At 38.4% G+C, this 18640-nt stretch overlaps 1 protein-coding gene across 1 annotated transcript in view; it reads right to left on the bottom strand.

Moving 5' to 3' along the window:
- Positions 1-2112: 2112 nt before the first annotated feature.
- The window catches only part of LOXHD1 (lipoxygenase homology PLAT domains 1), a gene marked incomplete at its 5' end in the record, with an annotated part of 41391 nt that continues 24863 nt past the window's right edge, over positions 2113-18640 (bottom strand). Inside the window, 13 exon segments of the mRNA XM_065731203.1 lie at positions 2113-2545; positions 3456-3599; positions 4185-4299; positions 4583-4777; positions 6110-6295; positions 7936-8098; positions 10127-10244; positions 11168-11295; positions 13196-13381; positions 13920-14128; positions 15075-15192; positions 15273-15482; positions 17428-17582. Of these exon segments, the coding sequence (XP_065587275.1) occupies positions 2113-2545; positions 3456-3599; positions 4185-4299; positions 4583-4777; positions 6110-6295; positions 7936-8098; positions 10127-10244; positions 11168-11295; positions 13196-13381; positions 13920-14128; positions 15075-15192; positions 15273-15482; positions 17428-17582 (2360 nt within the window).

The raw sequence follows: 18640 nt of genomic DNA, 5'->3' as shown, positions 1-18640 counted from the left end.
ACCCAGCCCTATAGGGCCGGTTCCTGACCCCATATCCCTCCCGAGGTGTAAATGTGTACAGAGAAATCTATTTTTGGTGCACCCGAATAAAGCAGCGCCGCTCCACCCGAACCCCTGCGGATCTTCCCTATGGGGCCCTATGGGTTGACCTGTCCACCCATCACTCCATAGATCCCTATGGGTTGACCTGTCCACTCATCACTCCATAGATCCCTATGGGTTGACCTGTCCGCCCATCGCTCCATAGATCCCTATGGGTTGACCTGTCCACGCATCACTCCATGGATCCCTATGGGTTGACCTGTCAACGTATCACTCCATAGATCCCTATGGGTTGACCTGTCCACCCATCGCTCCATAGATCCCTATGGGTTGACCTGTCCACCTATTACTCCATAGATCCCTATGGGTTGACCTGTCCACCCATCACTCCATAGATCCCTATGGGTTGACCTGTCCACCCATCGCTCCATAGATCCCTATGGGTTGACCTGTCCACCCATCACTCCATAGATCCCTATGGGTTGACCTGTCCATCCATCGCTCCATAGATCCCTATGGGTTGACTTGTCCTCCCATCGCTCCATAGATCCCTATGGGTTGACCTGTCCTCCCATCGCTCCATAGATCCCTATGGGTTGACCTGTCCTCCCATCACTCCATAGATCCCTATGGGTTGACCTGTCCACCCATCGCTCCATAGATCCCTATGGGTTGACCTGTCCACCCATCACTCCATAGATCCCTATGGGTTGACCTGTCCTCCCATCGCTCCATAGATCCCTATGGGTTGACCTGTCCTCCCATTGCTATGAGCTCTTCAGTGGATGCTCCTCGCTCTCCCATTGGCCAATGGCGAGAGGGGGGCGTGTTCCCGCGCGGCGTCGACCAATGGCGAGTGGGGGGCGGGTCTATAAATCTTCCGGGGTGAAAACGGGATGGGGGGGAGGGAAGGGCGGGGGCAGAGACCCTTAAAAATTACATTAAAAAAGAAAAAAAAGCTATAAAAAGCGGTCGAACCCGAAAGGGAAACGGGTGGGAGGGAATAATAAAAGAAAATGAAGCGGGGGGAGGGGGGAAAAGAGCTTAAAAAATTTATCCCCTCGAAAGAAAAAAAACAAAGTGATAAAAAGTGGGCAAAGAAGAAATTGAAAAAGAAATGATTAAACGTGGACCAACCGAAAAGGAAAAAGGTGGAAAGGAAAGAATAAAAGAAATGGAAGCGGGGGAGCGGGGGGAAAGGGCTTTAAAAATTAACCCCCCCGAGAGAAGGAAAACGAAACGGTAAAAAGTGGACAGAAGGAAAAAGGAGAAGAAAAAAAATAAAATGCGCTCGAACCGAAAAGGAAAAAGGTGGAGAGACAATAATAAAACGCATCGAAACCGGGGGAGGGGGCTCTTTATTTCTTGATTGTTTCCGAAAGCGGAGAAAAACATCAAAACCCCAAAACAGTGCAGCGGGAGAAAGACGTCAACGGCGGGAGGATACGGAAACGGCGCAAGGATACGGAAACTGCGTAGGGATTGGTTAACGGAGGAGGGATACGGAAACCGCGATCCCAAATGGACCCCAAAGAGACCCATAGAGACCCATAGGGACCCATAGAGACCCATAGGGACCCCACAGAGACCAATAGAGAACCATAGAGATCCACTGAGTCCCATAGAACCTCATTGAGTCCCATAGAAACCCATTGAGCCCCATAGAGACCCATTGAGCCCCATAGAGACCCATTGAGCCCCATAGAGACCCATTGAGCCCCATAGAGACCCATTGAGCCCCATAGAAACCCACTGAGCCCCATAGAAACCCACTGAGCCCCATAGAAACCCATGGAGTCCCATAGAAACCCATGGAGTCCCATAGAAACCCATGGAGTCCCATAGAAACCCATGGAGTCCCATAGAGACCCATTGAGTCCCATAGAGATCCATTGAGTCCCCATAGAACCCCATTGACAGCAGCGCCCCCCAGTGGACATAGTTGGTATTACAGCCCCATAGAGATCCATTGAGTCCCATAGAACCCCATTGACAGCAGCGCCCCCCAGTGGCCGCAGCCGGTATCGCAGCCCCATAGAAACCCATTGCGACCCTATAAACCCTATAACCTCAGCGGGGGAACACCTCCCGCCCTATAGGGCCGCCCCCTTTCTTCCCCTCCAACGCCTTCCCGCACGGAAACAGCGTGGTGACCCCCGTGGCCATGTGGGTGACCTCCACCCTCTCCAGCACCCACCCCACCCTAGAACTCTCCACCCTCACCTTCCTCAGATCCCCCAAATCCAACGTGTGCAGCGCGGCCCTATAGGCCGCCCCATAGGCCTTCTTTAGGATCCTCTTCCCCGAATCCCCGTTGGAGCCGAACAGGGTCAGGGCCACGGAGGACCCCGAGGGTCTGTGGGGTCGGGGGAGGACGGTGACGTCGTAGAGGACGGGGACGGCGCTGTGGGATCGGGCGCTGAAGCTCTCGGCCCTATGGGAGCGCTCCAGGATTGTGGGGCGGCGGCGGGGGGGGATCCGGGCGTCGCAGCGGAAGAAGTACCTGAGGGGGGTGATCCCAAAGCACGAATCCCGAATCCCAAATCCCGAATCCTGAATCCTGAATCCCAAATCCTGAATCCTGAATCCCAAATCCTGAATCCTGAATCCTGAATCCCGAATCCTGAATCCTAAATCCCAAATCTTGAATCCTGAATCCCGAACCTCAAATCCCAAATCCTAAATCCCAAATCCCGAATCCCAAATCCTGAATCTCAAATCCTGAATCCCAAATCCTGAATCCCAAATCCCAAAACAAGAATCCTCAATCCCAAATCCCGAATCCTGAATCCCGAATCGCAAATCCTGAATCCCAAATCCTGAATCCTGAACCCCAAATCCCGAATCCCAAATCCTGAATCCCAAATCCTGAATCCCAAATCCTGAATCCTAAATCCTGAATCCCAAATCCCAAATCCCAAATCCTGAATCCCAAATCCCAAATCCTGAATCCCAAATCCCGAACCCCAAATCCCGAACCCCAAATCCCGAATCCTGAATCCCGAATCCCCAAAATCCCAGAGATCCCAAATCCTAAAGATCAAAATTCCCAAATCCCAAAGATCCCAAATCCTAAATCTCAAATCCCAAATCCTAAATTCTGAATCCTAAATCTTAAAGATCCCAAATCCTAAAGATCCTTGTAGGATCCTGCCCCACACTTATGGGTCCGCCCCACACTTATGGGTCCGCCCCACACTTATGGGTCCCGCCTCACACTTATGGGTCCGCCCCACACTTATGGGTCCGCCCCACACTTATGGGTCCCGCCCCACACTTATGGGTCCCGCCCCACACTTATGGGTCCGCCCCACACTTATGGGTCCGCCCCACACTTATGGGTCCCGCCCCACACTTATGGGTCCGCCCCACACTTATGGGTCCCGCCCCACACTTATGGGTCCGCCCCACACCTGTTCCCCGTGCCGCTGTCGGTCACCACGAGCTCCCGCAGGTGCCAGCTCTGCCCCATAGATTCTGTGGGGCAGTGGGAGATCCCCACAGCGCCGATGTCGCCCACGTTCTTATGGGGGAAGCGGAAGGAGTCGGTGCTGTCCCTAATAATTAATTAATGGCGATTAATTAGTGGCGATTAAGCGGTGCATTGGATGCTTCCCCTGCCTATTAAGGCTATTTATTAATGCTAATACTGCTATTAGTGCCATTAAGGCTGACCCTAGGAACGCTGTTATCCCTATTAAGCTTATTAATTAACGCTATTAACCCTATTAACCCCATTAATTCCCCCTATTAGCCCCCTACTCCCCCATTAACCCCATTAATTCCCCCTATTAGCCCCCTATTCCCCCATTAACCCCATTAATTCCCCCTATTAGCCCCCTATTCCCCCATTAACCCCATTAATTCCCCCTATTAGCCCCCCATTCCCCCTATTAACCCCATTAATTCCCCCTATTAACCCCATTAATTCCCCCTATTAACCTCCTATTCCCCCTATTAGCCCCCTACTCCCCCATTAACCCCATTAATTCCCCCCTATTAACCCCCTATTCCCCCTATTAACCCAATTAATTCCCCCTATTAACCCCATTAATTCCCCCTATTAACCCCATTAATTCCCCCTATTAACCCCATTAATTCCCCCTATTAACCCCCCCCCCCTCCCCATCCCATAGACCTACTTCCGGAACTTTCCGTCCAATGGGATCTCTTTGCTCCGCCCCATGGAACCTTCCAGAACGATCCGGACTTCTCCATCCGTCCCCGTATCCCCCGTCACCGTCACCACCTCATACACTGCCCATAGGGATCTATGGGGCCTATGGGGTCTATGGGGTCTACGGGGCCTATGGGGCCTATGGGGTCTATGGGGCCTATGGGGCCTATGGGGTCACGTGGGCCCTATAAAAGCACCCCATGGGGGGGGCGGATCTATAGGGTGGGGGAGGGGAAATAGGGGAGCGGAGGGGGAAATCTATAGGGTGAGGGGGATTATATAGGGTGGGGCGCCCCATAGGGTGGGGCGCCCCATAGGGTGGGGTGCCCCCCATAGGGTGGGGCGCCCCCCATAGGGCCGTACCCGTCCTCTCCTTCCTCTGCGGGCTGTCGCCGTGGGCGCACCCCAAATCCCGCAGCGCTCCTCCGACCCCATAGGGCACCCCATAACCGAGCCCGGTCCTCGCGGAGATCCAATGGTCGCACTGGAAGCGGAAGGTCCGCCCCACGAGCGCGTCCGTCACGGCCACGTACTCCAGGTGCCAGGCCGGGCCGAGCCCTGAGCGCCGCGGCAATTAGCGCCAATTAACAGCGTGATTAACGGAACCCGGCCGGCAGCAGTGGGGCCCATAGGGGTCAGTGGGGCCCGTAGGGGTCAGTGGGGTTCCATAGGATTCAATGGGGTTCCATAGGATTCAATGGGGTCCCATAGGGATTAATGGAAGCCCATAGGGATTAATGGGGTCCATAGGGATTAATGGGGTCCATAGGGATCAATGGGACCTCATAGGGATTAATGGGACCTCATAGGGATGAATGGGGTCCCATAGGATTCAATGGGGTCCCATAGGGATGAATGGAACCCCATAGGGATGAATGGAACCCCATAGGATTCAATGGGACCCATAGGGATGAATGGGACCCCATAGGGATGAATGGAACCCCATAGGAATCAATGGGGTCCATAGGGATGAATGGGACCCATAGGGATCAATGGGGTCCATAGGGATTAATGGGACCCCATAGGGATTAATGGGACCCCATAGGGATCAATGGGGTCCATAGGGATCAATGGAACCCCATAGGAATTAATGGGGTCCCATAGGAATTAATGGGGTCCCATAGGAATTAATGGGGTCCCATAGGGATCAATGGGGTCCCATAGGATTCAATGGGACCCCATAGGATTCAATGGGGTTCCATAGGATTCAATGGGGTTCCATAGGAACTATGGGGTTCCATAGGAATTAATGGGGTTCCATAGGAACTAATGGGACCCCATAGGGATGAATGGGGTTCCATAGGGATGAATGGGACCCCATAGGGATCAATGGGGTTCTATAGGAACTAATGGGGTTCCATAGGAACTAATGGGGTTCCATAGGAACTAATGGGGTTCCATAGGAACTAATGGGGTTCCATAGGGATCAATGGGGTTCCATAGGGATCAATGGGGTCCCATAGGGATCAATGGGGTCCCATAGGGATTAATGGCGTTCCATAGGGATTAATGGGACCCCATAGGATTCAATGGGACCCCATAGGATTCAATGGGACCCCATAGGATTCAATGGGACCCCATAGGGATGAATGGGGTTCTATAGGGATCAATGGGATCTTAATGGGGTTTTGGGATTGGGGTTTTGGGGTCAGGATTTCGGGGTCAGGATTTGAGGATCAAGATTTCAGGGTCAGGATTTTAGGGTCAGGGTTTCGGGGTCAGGGTTTCGGGGTCGGGGTTTCGGGGTCGGGGTTTCGGGGTCGGGGTTTCGGGGTCAGGATTTCGGGGTCAGGGTTTCGGGGTCAGGGTTTCGGGGTCAGGATTTCGGGGTCAGGGTTTCGGGGTCAGGGTTTCGGGGTCAGGGTTTCGGGGTCAGGGTTTCGGGGCCACCTCTGTTGTCGTGCCATATCCGGGCTTTGCACAGCTCCCCCAGGCTCAGCACGTCGGGGAAGCTGAAGTCGTCCGTCTGGTTGCGCTCGAACTTATTGGGGTTCTGGGAGTCCCGCAGCGGCAGCGCCCCGCTGTCCCCGTACGCCCCGAATAGGATCAGCGTCACGTTGGCGTCGGTGCCGGCGCCTGCGGGATGGGCGTGAGTTGGGGCGGCCCGCAGGGATGGGGGGTCCGAGGACATGCTGAGGGAGCCCTAGAAACCCTAAAATCATCCGCAAAAATCCCACAGAAATTCCTCCCAACATCACCCAAAAAATCCTAAAAAATACCCCAAAAAATCCCCCCAAAAAATCCTAAAAAAAAAAAACCTAAAAAATCCCCTAAAATCCTAAAAAAATCCACCAAAAAATCCCTTAAAATGAACCCCCAAAATCCCCAAAAAATCCCCCCCAAAAAATCCCAAAAAATCCCCCCCAAAAATTCCTAAAAAAAACCCTAAAAAAACTCCCCCAAAAATCCCCAAATAATCCCCCCAAAAATCCTAAAAAAAATCCTAAAAATAATCCTCAAAAAATACCCCCAAAAATCCCTTAAAATCCCCCCAAAAATCCCCCAAAAAAATCCTAAAACAAAATCCTAAAAAAAACCCCAAAAAATCCCCAAAAAATCCCCCGAAAAAATCCCCCCCAAAAAATCCCCTCCAAAAAAACCTAAAAAATCCCCTAAAATCCTAAAAAAATCCTAAAAAAAATCTCCCCCCAAAATCCCCAAATAATCCCCCCAAAAATCCTAAAAGAAAACCCTAAAAAATCCCCAACCCCCCCCCAAAAAATCCCCAAAAATAATTAAAAAAATCCCCCCAAAAATCCCCCAAAAATCCCCCAAAATACCCCCCCCAAAATCCTAAAAAAAAAAACCCTAAAAAATCCCCTAAAATCCTAAAAAATTCCTAAAAAAATCTCCCAAAAAATCCCTTAAAATCCCCCCCAAAAATCCCCAAATAATCCCCCCAAAAATCCTAAAAAAAATCCTAAAAATAATCCTCAAAAAATCCCCAAAAAAATCCCCCAAAAATCCCCCCCAAAAATCCTAAAAAAAAAAAACCCTAAAAAATCCCCTAAAATCCTAAAAAAATCTCCCAAAAAATCCCTTAAAATCCCCCCAAAAAATCCCCAAATAATACCCCCAAAAATCCTAAAAAAATCTTAAAAATAATCCTCAAAAAATCCCCCAAAAATCCCAAAAAAATCCCCCAAAAAATCCCAAAAAAATCCCCCCAAAAAATCCCCAAATAATCCCCCCAAAAATCCTCAAAAAATCCCCCAAAAAATCCCAAAAAAATCCCCCCAAAAAATCCCAAAAAAATCCCCCAAAAAATCCCAAAAAAATCCCCCAAAAAATCCCAAAAAAATCCCCCAAAAAATCCTCAAAAAATCCCCCAAAAAATCCCCAAAAAATCCCCCCAAAAAATCCCCAAATAATCCCCCCAAAAATCCTAAAAAAAATCCTAAAAATTATCCCCAAAAAATCCCCCAAAAAATCCCAAAAAAATCCCCCAAAAAATCCCAAAAAAATCCCCCAAAAAATCCTCAAAAAATCCCCCAAAAAATCCTAAAAAAAATCCCCCAAAAAATCCCCAAATTAATTAACTAATGAGAGCTAATTAGTGGGGGTAATGAGGGTAGCGCTCGTGGGGGCGGTGCCGCGGGCGCTCGTGAGTCGCCATTGCTGGGTCGGGGCTAATGACGGGAGGCGGATGCGTGGGCGGGGCTGGCGAGGGCTTAATGAGCGGGCTGGTTAATTAATTAGCGGGGGCGGTGGTTAACCTGCGACGTCGCTGGTTTTGACCTGCACGCTGTAGGTGGTGTCGCTCACGGAGCGCTCGCCGTTAACGACGGCCGGCAGGTCGCACACGGGGCGGAGCTTCGACAGCCAATTTGCATATGTAAATGAGGCCACCTCGCGGGTGCGGAGATTGCGCAGTTGGAGCTGGGGGGCGTTAATGAATGGAGTGAGGGACGGGGGAACGGGACCCGGGCACGGGGCGCAGCAAGAACGCGGCTAATAATTAATAATAACAGTAATAATAACAGTAATAATAGCAGTAATGATAGCAGTAATGATAGCAGTAATGATAGCAGTAATGATAATAATTGTAATAGTAATAACAATGATAATGATGAGGATGATGAGGATGATGATAATGAGAATGATGATGACACTGATAATAATAATATTAATAATAATAATAATAATAATAATAATAATAACAACAGTAATGATAACAGTAATGATAATAATAATAATAGCAGTAATAATAATAATAGTAATAGTAATAACAATGATGAGGATGAGGATAATGATGATAATGAGGATGATGATGACCACGATGATAATAATAATAATAATAATAATAATAATAATAATGATATAATGATGACGATGACAATAATAATAATAATAGTAAAAATATAATCGTAATGATAAAATATGATATATATATATAAGGCAATAAAATAATATATGTAAAAGAATAAAGTATTGAATTATAATGAGAAGAATGGTTATTAATGCAAATATGATAATTATCTGAATAAATGTAAATATTAATGTTGATATTAAGAAGTGTCAAAATGAAAATATAAATATTAAAAAATAAATATAAATATAATAATATAGAAATAAATATTAAGAATATGAAAATAAAAATAAATATAGAAATAAATATTAAAAAATAAATATAAATATAAATGTAAATATAAATATAAATAAATGTTAAAAATATATAAAATGAGTATAAAAATAAAAATAAATATTTAAAAAGTAAAAATAAAATTGAAAATAAAAAATGTAAATATAAAGAAAAATATTAAAAAATATCAAAATAAAATTAAAAATAAAATTAAAAATAAAAAAATTAAAAATAAAATTAAAAATAAAATTAAAAATAAAATTAAAAATAAAATTAAAAATATATAATAATAATAATAAAAATAAAAAAATGAAAATGAAAATGAAAATGAAAATGAAAATGAAAATGAAAATAAAATGAAAATGAAAATAAAATGAAAATGAAATTAAAATAAATAGAAATAAAAATAGAAATGAAATGAAAATTGAAAATTAAAGAATAGAAATAAAAATAGAAATTAAAAATAGAAATAGGAATAAAAACAGAAATAAAAGTGAAAATGAAAATAAAAATGAAATAAATAATAAATGATAAATGATAAATGATAAATGATAAATGATAAATAATAAATGGTAAATAATAAATAATTAAATAATAAAAATGAAATAAATAATGAATGATAAATAGTAAATGATAAATAAATAATAAAAATGAAAATAAATATGAAATAAATAATAAATAATAAATAGTAAATAATAAATAATAAATAATAAATAATAAATAAAAATGAAAATAAACATAAAAATAAAATAAAATAAAATAAATGATAAATAATAAATGATAAATAATAAATGATAAATAATGATAAATAATAAATGATAAATAATAAATAATTAAATAATAAAAATGAAAATAAAAATAGAAATAAAAATAAAATAAATAATAGATAATAAATAATAAATGATAAATAATAAATGATAAATAATAAATGATAAATAATAAATGATAAATAGTAAATGATAAATAAATAATAAAAATGAAGATAAATATGAAATAAATAATAAATAATAAATAATGAATTATAAATAATAAATAATAAATAAAAATGAAAATAAACATAAAAATAAAATAAAATGAAATAAATAAATGATAAACAATAAATGATAAATAATAAATGATAATAAATGATAAATAATAAATAATAAATAAATAATAAAAATGAAAATCGAAATGGAAATGGAAATGGAAATGGAAACATTGTGAGGGTCAGGATTGGGACCGTTATGGCGGTCATTAGGGCCATGATTAGGACGCTGCTTAGGCTTCGTTAGGCAGAGACTCGTTAGCGCTATTCGTCAGCGGCTCGCTGCTGAAGCCGTAATTACCCTGTCCAGGAACCAGCCGGGCCGTGCGCCCTTGCCGTCCGTCCTCACCCTCATCTTCGTTAGCGGCGCGATGTCGTCCAGCCCGAGAACGAAGCGATCCTCCTGACCGCGCTCGAACCTTCGTTAATTCATTAGCGGTTAATAGGGTTCATGGGGTTCATAGGGTTAATTAATAGGGTTAATAGAGTTCATGGGGTTCATAGGGTGGGAGTTAATAGGGTTAATAGGGTTAATTAATAGGGTTAGTAGGGTTAATAGGGTGGGGGTTAATAGGGTTAAGAGGGTTAAATAATAGGGTTAATAGGAGTAATAGAGGTCATAGAGTTAATAGGGTCGAGGTTAATAGGGTTAATTAATAGGCTTAATAGGGTGAATAGGATTAATAGGGGTAATAGGGTTAATAAGGTCGGAGTTAATGGGGTTAATGGGGTTAATAGGGTTAATAGGGTCGTGGTAAATGGGGTTAATAGGGTTAATAGGGTTAATTAATTGGGTTAATAAGGTTAATAGGGTCAGGATTAATGGGGTTAATAGGGTTAATAGGACTAACAGGGTCAGGTTTAATGGGGTTAATGGGGCTAATAGGGTTGTGATTAATGGGGTTGATAGGGTTAATAGTGTTGTGATTAATGGGGTTAATAGGGTTAATAGGGTTAATTAATAGGGTTAATAGGGCCAATAGCCAGTAGGGTCGGCTAATAGCCCACAAGAGCCCAATAGCCCCGCCCACAAGAGCCCAATAGCCCCGCCCACAAGAGCCCAATGGCCCCGCCCACAAGAGCCCAATAGCTCCATCCACCAGAGCCCGTAGCCCCGCCCCCCGAGCCCGTAGCCCCGCCCACCTGACCCAATAGCCCCGCCCACCCGAGCACACAGCTCCATAACTCCGTCCACCAGAGCCCGTAGCCCCGCCCCCCGAGCCCCTAGCCCCGCCCCCAAGCCCATAGCCCCGCCCACCTGACCCTATAGCTCCGTCCACCAGAGCCCGTAGCCCCGCCCCCCGAGCCCCTAGCCCCGCCCCCAGCCCGTAGCCCCGCCCACCGGCCGCCATTCTTGTCCAGCTCCATCTCCTCGGTGCTGCCGTGGAGCCCAAAGGCGGTGAGGAAGACCCCGCTGTCGCTGCCCGCGCCCTTCACGTCGCCCGTCACCACCGACACCTCGTACAGCACCTGCGGCCGCGGCTTATTATGGGATGCCGCCCGCGGCTTATTATGGGATGCCGCCCGCGGCTTATTATGGGATGCCGCCCGCGGCTTATTATGGGATGCCGCCCGCGGCGTTGTGCCGGGGCTTTGGAAGGGCTTTTCTTAAGGATTTGTTGCTCATTTTCGGAGGATGTTTTGGGAATGTTTTCGGATTTTTGAAGGATTTTTTTTAGGACTTTTTTAGGATATGTTGGGGGATTTTTTAGGGTATTTTTAGGATTTTTTTAGGATTTTTGGGGGGATTTTTTCGTAATTTTTTGGATTTTTTAAATATTTTTTTAGGGTTTTTTTTTAATTTGTTGCGGATTTGGGGGGGAATATTTTCGGTTTTTTTATAATTTTTTTTCTGATTTTTTTTAAATTTTTCTGATTTTTTTTTATTTTTTCTGATATTTTTTTTTCTGATTTCTTATCGAATTTTTTTAAATTTCTTCGGATTTTTTTTTCGGATTTTTTTTATTTTTTCGGATTTTTTATTTTTTTTTTCGGATTTTTTTATTTTTTTCGGATTTTTTTTTTCGGATTTTTTTTAATATTTTTTCGGATTTTTTTTTAATTTTTTCGGATTTTTTTATATTCTTTTCGGATTCTTTTTTCGTATTTTTTTTTTCGGATTCTTTATTATTTTTTTCGGATTTTTTTTATTTTTTCGGATTTTTTTTATTTTTTCCGGATTTTTTAAAGATTTTTGAACGATTTTTTTAGGATATTTTATCGCATTTTTGGAGGATTTTTTTTTTTATATTTTAGGATTTTTCGGTGATTTTATTCGGATTTTTTTTCAGTATTTTTTAAATATTTTTTTTAAGGTTTTTTTTTTTTTTTTGCGGATTTTTTGGGGAATATTTTCGGATTTTTTTAATATATTTTTTCGGATTTTTTTTTTATATTTTTTCGGATTTTTTTTTTTTTTCGGATTTTTTTCGGATTTTTTTTTTCGGAATTTTTTTTTTTTCGGATTTTTTTTCGGATTTTTTTCAGATTTTTGTAGGGATTTTTTTTAGGATATTTTTATAGCATTTTTGAAGGATTTTTTTGGGATATTTTAGGATTTTTTAGGACAGTTTTAAGACTTTTTAAAGACTTATTTAGGACTTTTTTTAGGATATTTTTATAGGATTTTGTAGGATTTTTTTAGGATATTCTTAGGATTTTTTGGTGATTTTATTCGGATTTTTTTAGAATTTTTTAATATATTTTTTAAAGATTTTTTTAATTTTTGAGGATTTGGGGGGGGAATATTTTCGGATTTTTTTTATTTTTTTCGGATTTTTTAAAGATTTTTAAAGGATTTTTAAGGATATTTTTATGGATTATTTTAGGATTTTTTTCGGATATTTTTCGGAAATTTTTAAGGATTTTTTTTAGAAATTTTTAGGGATTTTTTAGGATTTTTTAAGGATTTGTTGTTCATTTTTGGAGGATTTTTTGCGGATTTTTTGTGGGATATTTTCGGACTTTTTTCGGATTTTTTCAGAAATTTTTAAAGATATTTTGTAAGGATTTTTTTTAAGATAGTTTCATAGGATTTTTGGAGGAATTTTTTTGGAATGTTTTCGGATTTTTTAGGATTTTTTTAGGACATTTTTAGGATATTTTTAGGGATTTTTAAGGATTTTTTTAGGATTTCTTTAGGATTATTTTTTAGGATTTTTTCAGGATATTTTTAGGATTTTTTCAGGATATTTTTAGGATTTTTTCAGGATATTTTATAGGATTTTTGAAGGATTTTTTTAGGATTTTTTTTTTAAGATTATTAAAGATTTTTCCTTTTCCTTTTCCTTCCCCTCCCCCTTCCCCTTTCTATTTTCATCCCCCTCCCCCCCCATTCCCGTCCCACCCCACATTCCCCCCCAGCCCTCACCTTTCCCCCCACGTTGATGCACTCGGCATCGAGCACGCTGAGCGTCCTTCTTGTGCGCCCGTCCCCTTTATCCCTGGCGAGCCAACACCTGCACCCGAACTCGTACATCACTCCCCACGTGGGCACGGTGACGCTCAGCTCCTCCAGCAGCCAGCAGCTCTCCGGGGTGCCCCCGTCGTGCCCCACCTGGAAGTGCAACCAGGAAGTCACGGGATCGAGGCGGAAGTTTCCCCCTCATTTCCTCTCCCCCTCATTTCCTCTCCCCCTCATTTCCTCTCCCCCTCATTTCCTCTCCCCCTCATTTCCTCTCCCCCTCATTTCCTCTCCCCCTCAGGGGAGGTTGGTGGAAAGGGAAAGGGATGGAGAAAGGGAAAAAGGGAGGGAGAAAGAGAAAGGGAAGGGAAGAAAGGAAAAGGGGAAGGGAAAAGAAAAGGAAAACGAAAGGAAAAAGGGAAGGAAAAAGGGAAGGAAAAAGGAAAGAGGGAAAGGAAAGGGGGAAAGGAAAGAGGGAAAGGAAACGGGAAAAGGAAAGAGGGAAAGGAAAGAGGAAAATGAAAAAGGGAAAGGAAACAGGAAAAGGAAACAGGAAAAGGAAACAGGAAAAGGAAACGGGAAAAGGAAACGGGAAAAGGAAACAGGAAAAGGAAACAGGAAAAGGAAACAGGAAAAGGAAACGGGAAAAGGAAACAGGAAAAGGAAACAGGAAAAGGAAAGAGGAAAGGACCTCCACTTTTTTGAGCTCCCCGACGTCGCGGCCCCAAACCGTGAACTTCTCCACCGATCCGTCGGCGAATTCGTCCTTCCCTTCCGGAAGTTGCAACCACATCCGCTCGGTCCGCGCTCCGTGAGGACCCTCCACGATGAGGAAGACGCGGCTGTCCGTGCTCGCGTCGCGCTCCGTGCCCGTCGTCACGCTCACGTGGTACGGGATCACTGACGGGGGATGGGGGGGGGCGGGTTTTAGGGTTGGAGGAGTTGGGGATTTGGGGGCATTTTTTGAGGATTTTTTTAGGATTTTTTTAGGATTTTTTTTAGGATTTTTTGACGATTTTTTTTATTTTTCTTAGGATTTTTTAAGGATTTATTTAGGATTTATTTAGGATTTATTTAGGGTTTATTTAGGATTTTTTTAGGGTTTTTTTAGATTTTTTTTAGGTTTTTTTAGGTTTTTTTAGGATTTTTTATAGGTTCTTCGTGGGATTTTTGTGGGATTTTTTTTAGGATTTTTTGTGGGATTTTTGTGGAATTTCTGTGTGATTTTTGGTGGGATTTTATATAGGATTTTTGTGGGATTTTATATAGTATTTTTGTGGGATTTTTTTTAGGATTTTTGTGATATTTTTAATAGGATTTTTGTGTGATTTTTGTGTGATTTTTTAGGATTTTTTTAGGATTTTTTTAGGATTTATTTTAGGATTTATTTTAGGATTTATTTTAGGATTTATTTTAGGATTTATTTTAGGATTTATTTTAGGATTTATTTTAGGATTTATTTTAGGATTTATTTTAGGATTTATTTTAGGATTTATTTTAGGATTTATTTAGGATTTTTTTTAGGATATTTTTAGGATTTTTTAAGGATTCTTTTTAGGATTTTTTTTTATTTTTGTAGAATTTTTTAAGGATTTATTTTTAGGATTTATTTAGGATTTTTTTAGGATTTTTATAGGTTTTTTGTGGGATTTTGGTGGGATTTTTGTGGGATTTTTTTTAGGATTTTTGTGGGATTTTTGTGAGATTTTGTGGGATTTTTGTGTGATGTTTTGTGGGATTTTTTTTAGGATTTTTTAGGATTTTTTTTAGGATTTTTTTTAGGATTTTTGTGGGATTTTTTACAGGATTTTTACTGGGATGTTTTCGGGTGTGAGGACCCACTCACGCATCCCTTCTTCCACCATCTTCCCCAGGCGCGATCTCCTCTCCTCCGCGCTCCCTCCGCTCTCCCCACTCTTCAGACTCACCCCGTCCTCGCTCGTGCTCCTTTCCCCATCATAACCCTGAGGAAAAACCCCTTCTAGAACCTTCCAACCCACGCTGGCTCCCGGGGCGCTGGTGCCTAATGAACCACGCTCGTTACGTGCTCGTAGAGCGTCCTCTCGATCTTCCCGTCCTCCTTCCTCTTGGAGAGCCACCGCTCGCACCGGAACACGAACGTTTCCTCCGCGCTCTCGTCCTCCACCTCTACGCGGTCCAGGAACCAATCAGAGCGCGGCATGGCGCCGTCATGGCGGATGTGCAGCTTGTAGAGCACGCCCAGGTCCACGGCCTGCAGCGTGAACGCGTCCTCCTGACGGGGACACCCGCGGAAGAATGACGCCGTTATTAATTAGCATCGCTGCTTATTATTACCTATGATGCAGTATCAGTTCTTATTATTTATTATCTATTATTCATTATTCATCATTTATCTCTATTTTATTTTTATTTTTATTACTTATTATTTATTATTTAGTTTTATTTATTTATTATTTTATTTTATTTTATCTATTTATTTTATTTTATTTATTATTTATTTTATTTATTTATTATTTAATTATTTATTATTATATATTTATTATTTAGTATTTAGTATTTATTGTTTATTATTGTTAATCTTCATTATTTACTATTTATTAATTCTTATTATTTTATTTTACTTTTACTTTGATTTTTATTTATTTTTTATTTATTTTTATTTTTATTTTTATTTTTATTTTTAATTTTAATTTTTATTTTTATTTTTATTTTTATTTTTTATTATTTTGTGTTTATTTTTATTTTTGTTTTTGTTTTTATTATTTAGTGTTTATTGTTATTTATATTTTTATTTTCTATTAGTGTGAATTATTTATTGTCAAATTTTTATTTTATTCATTATTTTTTATTTTTATTTCTATTATTTTTATTTTTATTACTTATTATTATTCTTATTTTTATTACTTATTATTTTTATTACTTATCATTTATCATTTATTTATTATTTATTATTTATCGTTGATCTTTATTTTTATTACTTATTAATTCTCATTATTTATTATTTTTATTTTAATTTTTTTTCTTTTATTTTTACTTTTATTTTTTATTATTATTATTAGTTATTTATTGTTGATTTTTATTTTTATTTTTTATTTTTATTTTTATTTCTTTTTATTTTTTATTATTTACTGTTCATTTTTATTTTTATTTTTATCATTTATTGTTTGTTTATTCTAATTTTTATTTTTATTTTGTATTATTTAGTGTTTATTATCTGTTATTTTTTAATTTATTTATTATTTATCATTCATTATTAATTTTTATTTTTTTATTTTTATTATGAATCATTATAATCAAGAAAAATCGATCATATTTTATTTTCCAATTTATTTCTTAATTTAGTATCGTTTTTCTAAATTTCTTTATCCATTTATTTTTAATCGATTAATTGTTTATTTCATGGATTATTTAATCATTCTGTTATTTTTCCATTTGTTTTTTAATCAGTTAATCAATCATTTAATCATTTCTTATTTTTTCATTTTTTAAATTTATTACTTAATTGATTCGTTACTCATTTTCTTTATGTTTCCACTGATTTTTTAATCTATTACTTCATTGATTATTTAATCATTTTTTTCATGTTCATTTTCAGTTTATTTTTTAATCAATTATTTCATTGATTATTTAATTTTTTTCATTTATTTTTCCATTTATTTTTTCATCGATTATTTCATTAATTACTTAATCACCTTTTAATTTATTTTCCCGTTTAATTTTTAATCAATAATATCATTGATTACTTCATCATTTTTTTCACTTAATTTTTTCATTTTCATTTTCATTTTCATTTTCATTTTCATTTTCATTTTCATTTTCATTTTCATTTTCATTTTCATTTTCATTTTCATTTTCATTTTCATTTTCATTTCCATTTTCAATTAATTCTTCAATAGATCATCCAATCATTTTTTATCTTATTTCTTAATCTATTATTTAATTATTTAATCCTTTTTTTCACTTACTTTTTCATCTTCTTTTGTCATCGATTATTTCATTGATTATTTAATCCTTTCCTTAATTCATTTTCCCATTTCCTTCTTCATGTATTATTTCACTGATTAATTAATTCCATTAATTTGTTGTTTCATTGCCTTTTCTCATTTCTTCTCCAGTCGATCATTTCATCCTTTTCCCCCCGTTCCCTCATTTCCTCTTCCCATTAATTCCCCATCCGTTCAGCGATCAATTAACCCAATTAATTACCCCTTTCTCACCTGCCCCCTCTCGAACTTATTAAAGTTCGTTAATGATTTCCTTAATTTCCTCTCCCCGCTGTCCCCCAAATCTCCGTAGAGGGTCACGAAGACGTTGGCGTCCGTCCCGGCCCCGAAAACGTCCCCGGTGATCACCGTGATTTTATACGTGTGCTCTGCGACAGGAAATCAAAATCCCATCAATCGATCCCCGCGATTATCCCATAATTGACCCCTGGGATTATCCCATAAATTATCATTCCTGGGATTATCCCATTCATCTTAAACCCAGGGCCTATCCCATAATTTAATCCCACTGATTCTTATTCTTATTCTTATTCTTATTCTTATTCTTATTCTTATTCTTATTCTTATTCTTATTCTTATTCTTATTCTTATTCTTATTCTTATTCTTATTCTTATATTTTATTCTCATTCTTACTATTTCTATTTTCTATTTATTTTTATTTTTATTTCTATTCTTATTCTTTTTATTTTATTTTTATTTTTATCATTATCATTATTATTACTTACGTTATTATTTTATTTCCATATCTATTTCCATTTCGATTATTTCTATTTCCATTTCTATTATTTCTATTCCTATTATTTCTATTTCTATTTCTCTTATTATTATTATTTATTTCTATTTAATTTTCTATCGTTATTGTTATTATTATTCTTATTTATTTCTATTCCTATTCCTATTCTTCTTATTTTTTATTCTTATTCTTACTCATTCTTATTTCTATTTTTATTACTATGTTTATTCTTTATTTTTATCTTTATTATTTTTATTTCTATTTTGACTTTAATTTTTATTTCTATTATTATTATTAATTTCTATTTCTACTTCATTATTTCTATTTCTATTCTTATTCTTATTTCTGTTTTTATTTTTATTTTTAATTTAATTTTAATTTTAATGTTTTAATTTCTATTTCTATTTTATTTTATTTTTAATTTAATTTTTATTTATTTATTTTATTTTATTTTATTTTTATTTCATTTTTATTTTATTTTATTTTACTTTATTTTATTTTATTTTATTTTATTTCATTTCATTTATTTTATTTTATTTTATTTTACTTTATTTTATTTTATTTTATTTTATTTTATTTTATTTTATTTTATTTTATTTTATTTTATTTTTATTTTATTTTATTTCATTTTATTTTATTTCATTTTATTTTATTTTATTTCATTTTATTTCATTTCATTTATTTTATTTATT

This window comes from Cyrtonyx montezumae, unplaced genomic scaffold, assembly GCF_038088225.1.
Source record: "Cyrtonyx montezumae isolate F1298 unplaced genomic scaffold, pur_monq_1.0 scaffold_139, whole genome shotgun sequence".
Classification (NCBI taxonomy): domain Eukaryota; kingdom Metazoa; phylum Chordata; class Aves; order Galliformes; family Odontophoridae; genus Cyrtonyx; species Cyrtonyx montezumae.
Note: the sequence above shows the minus strand (reverse complement) of the source record. Positions and strands in the feature narration are given on the sequence as shown.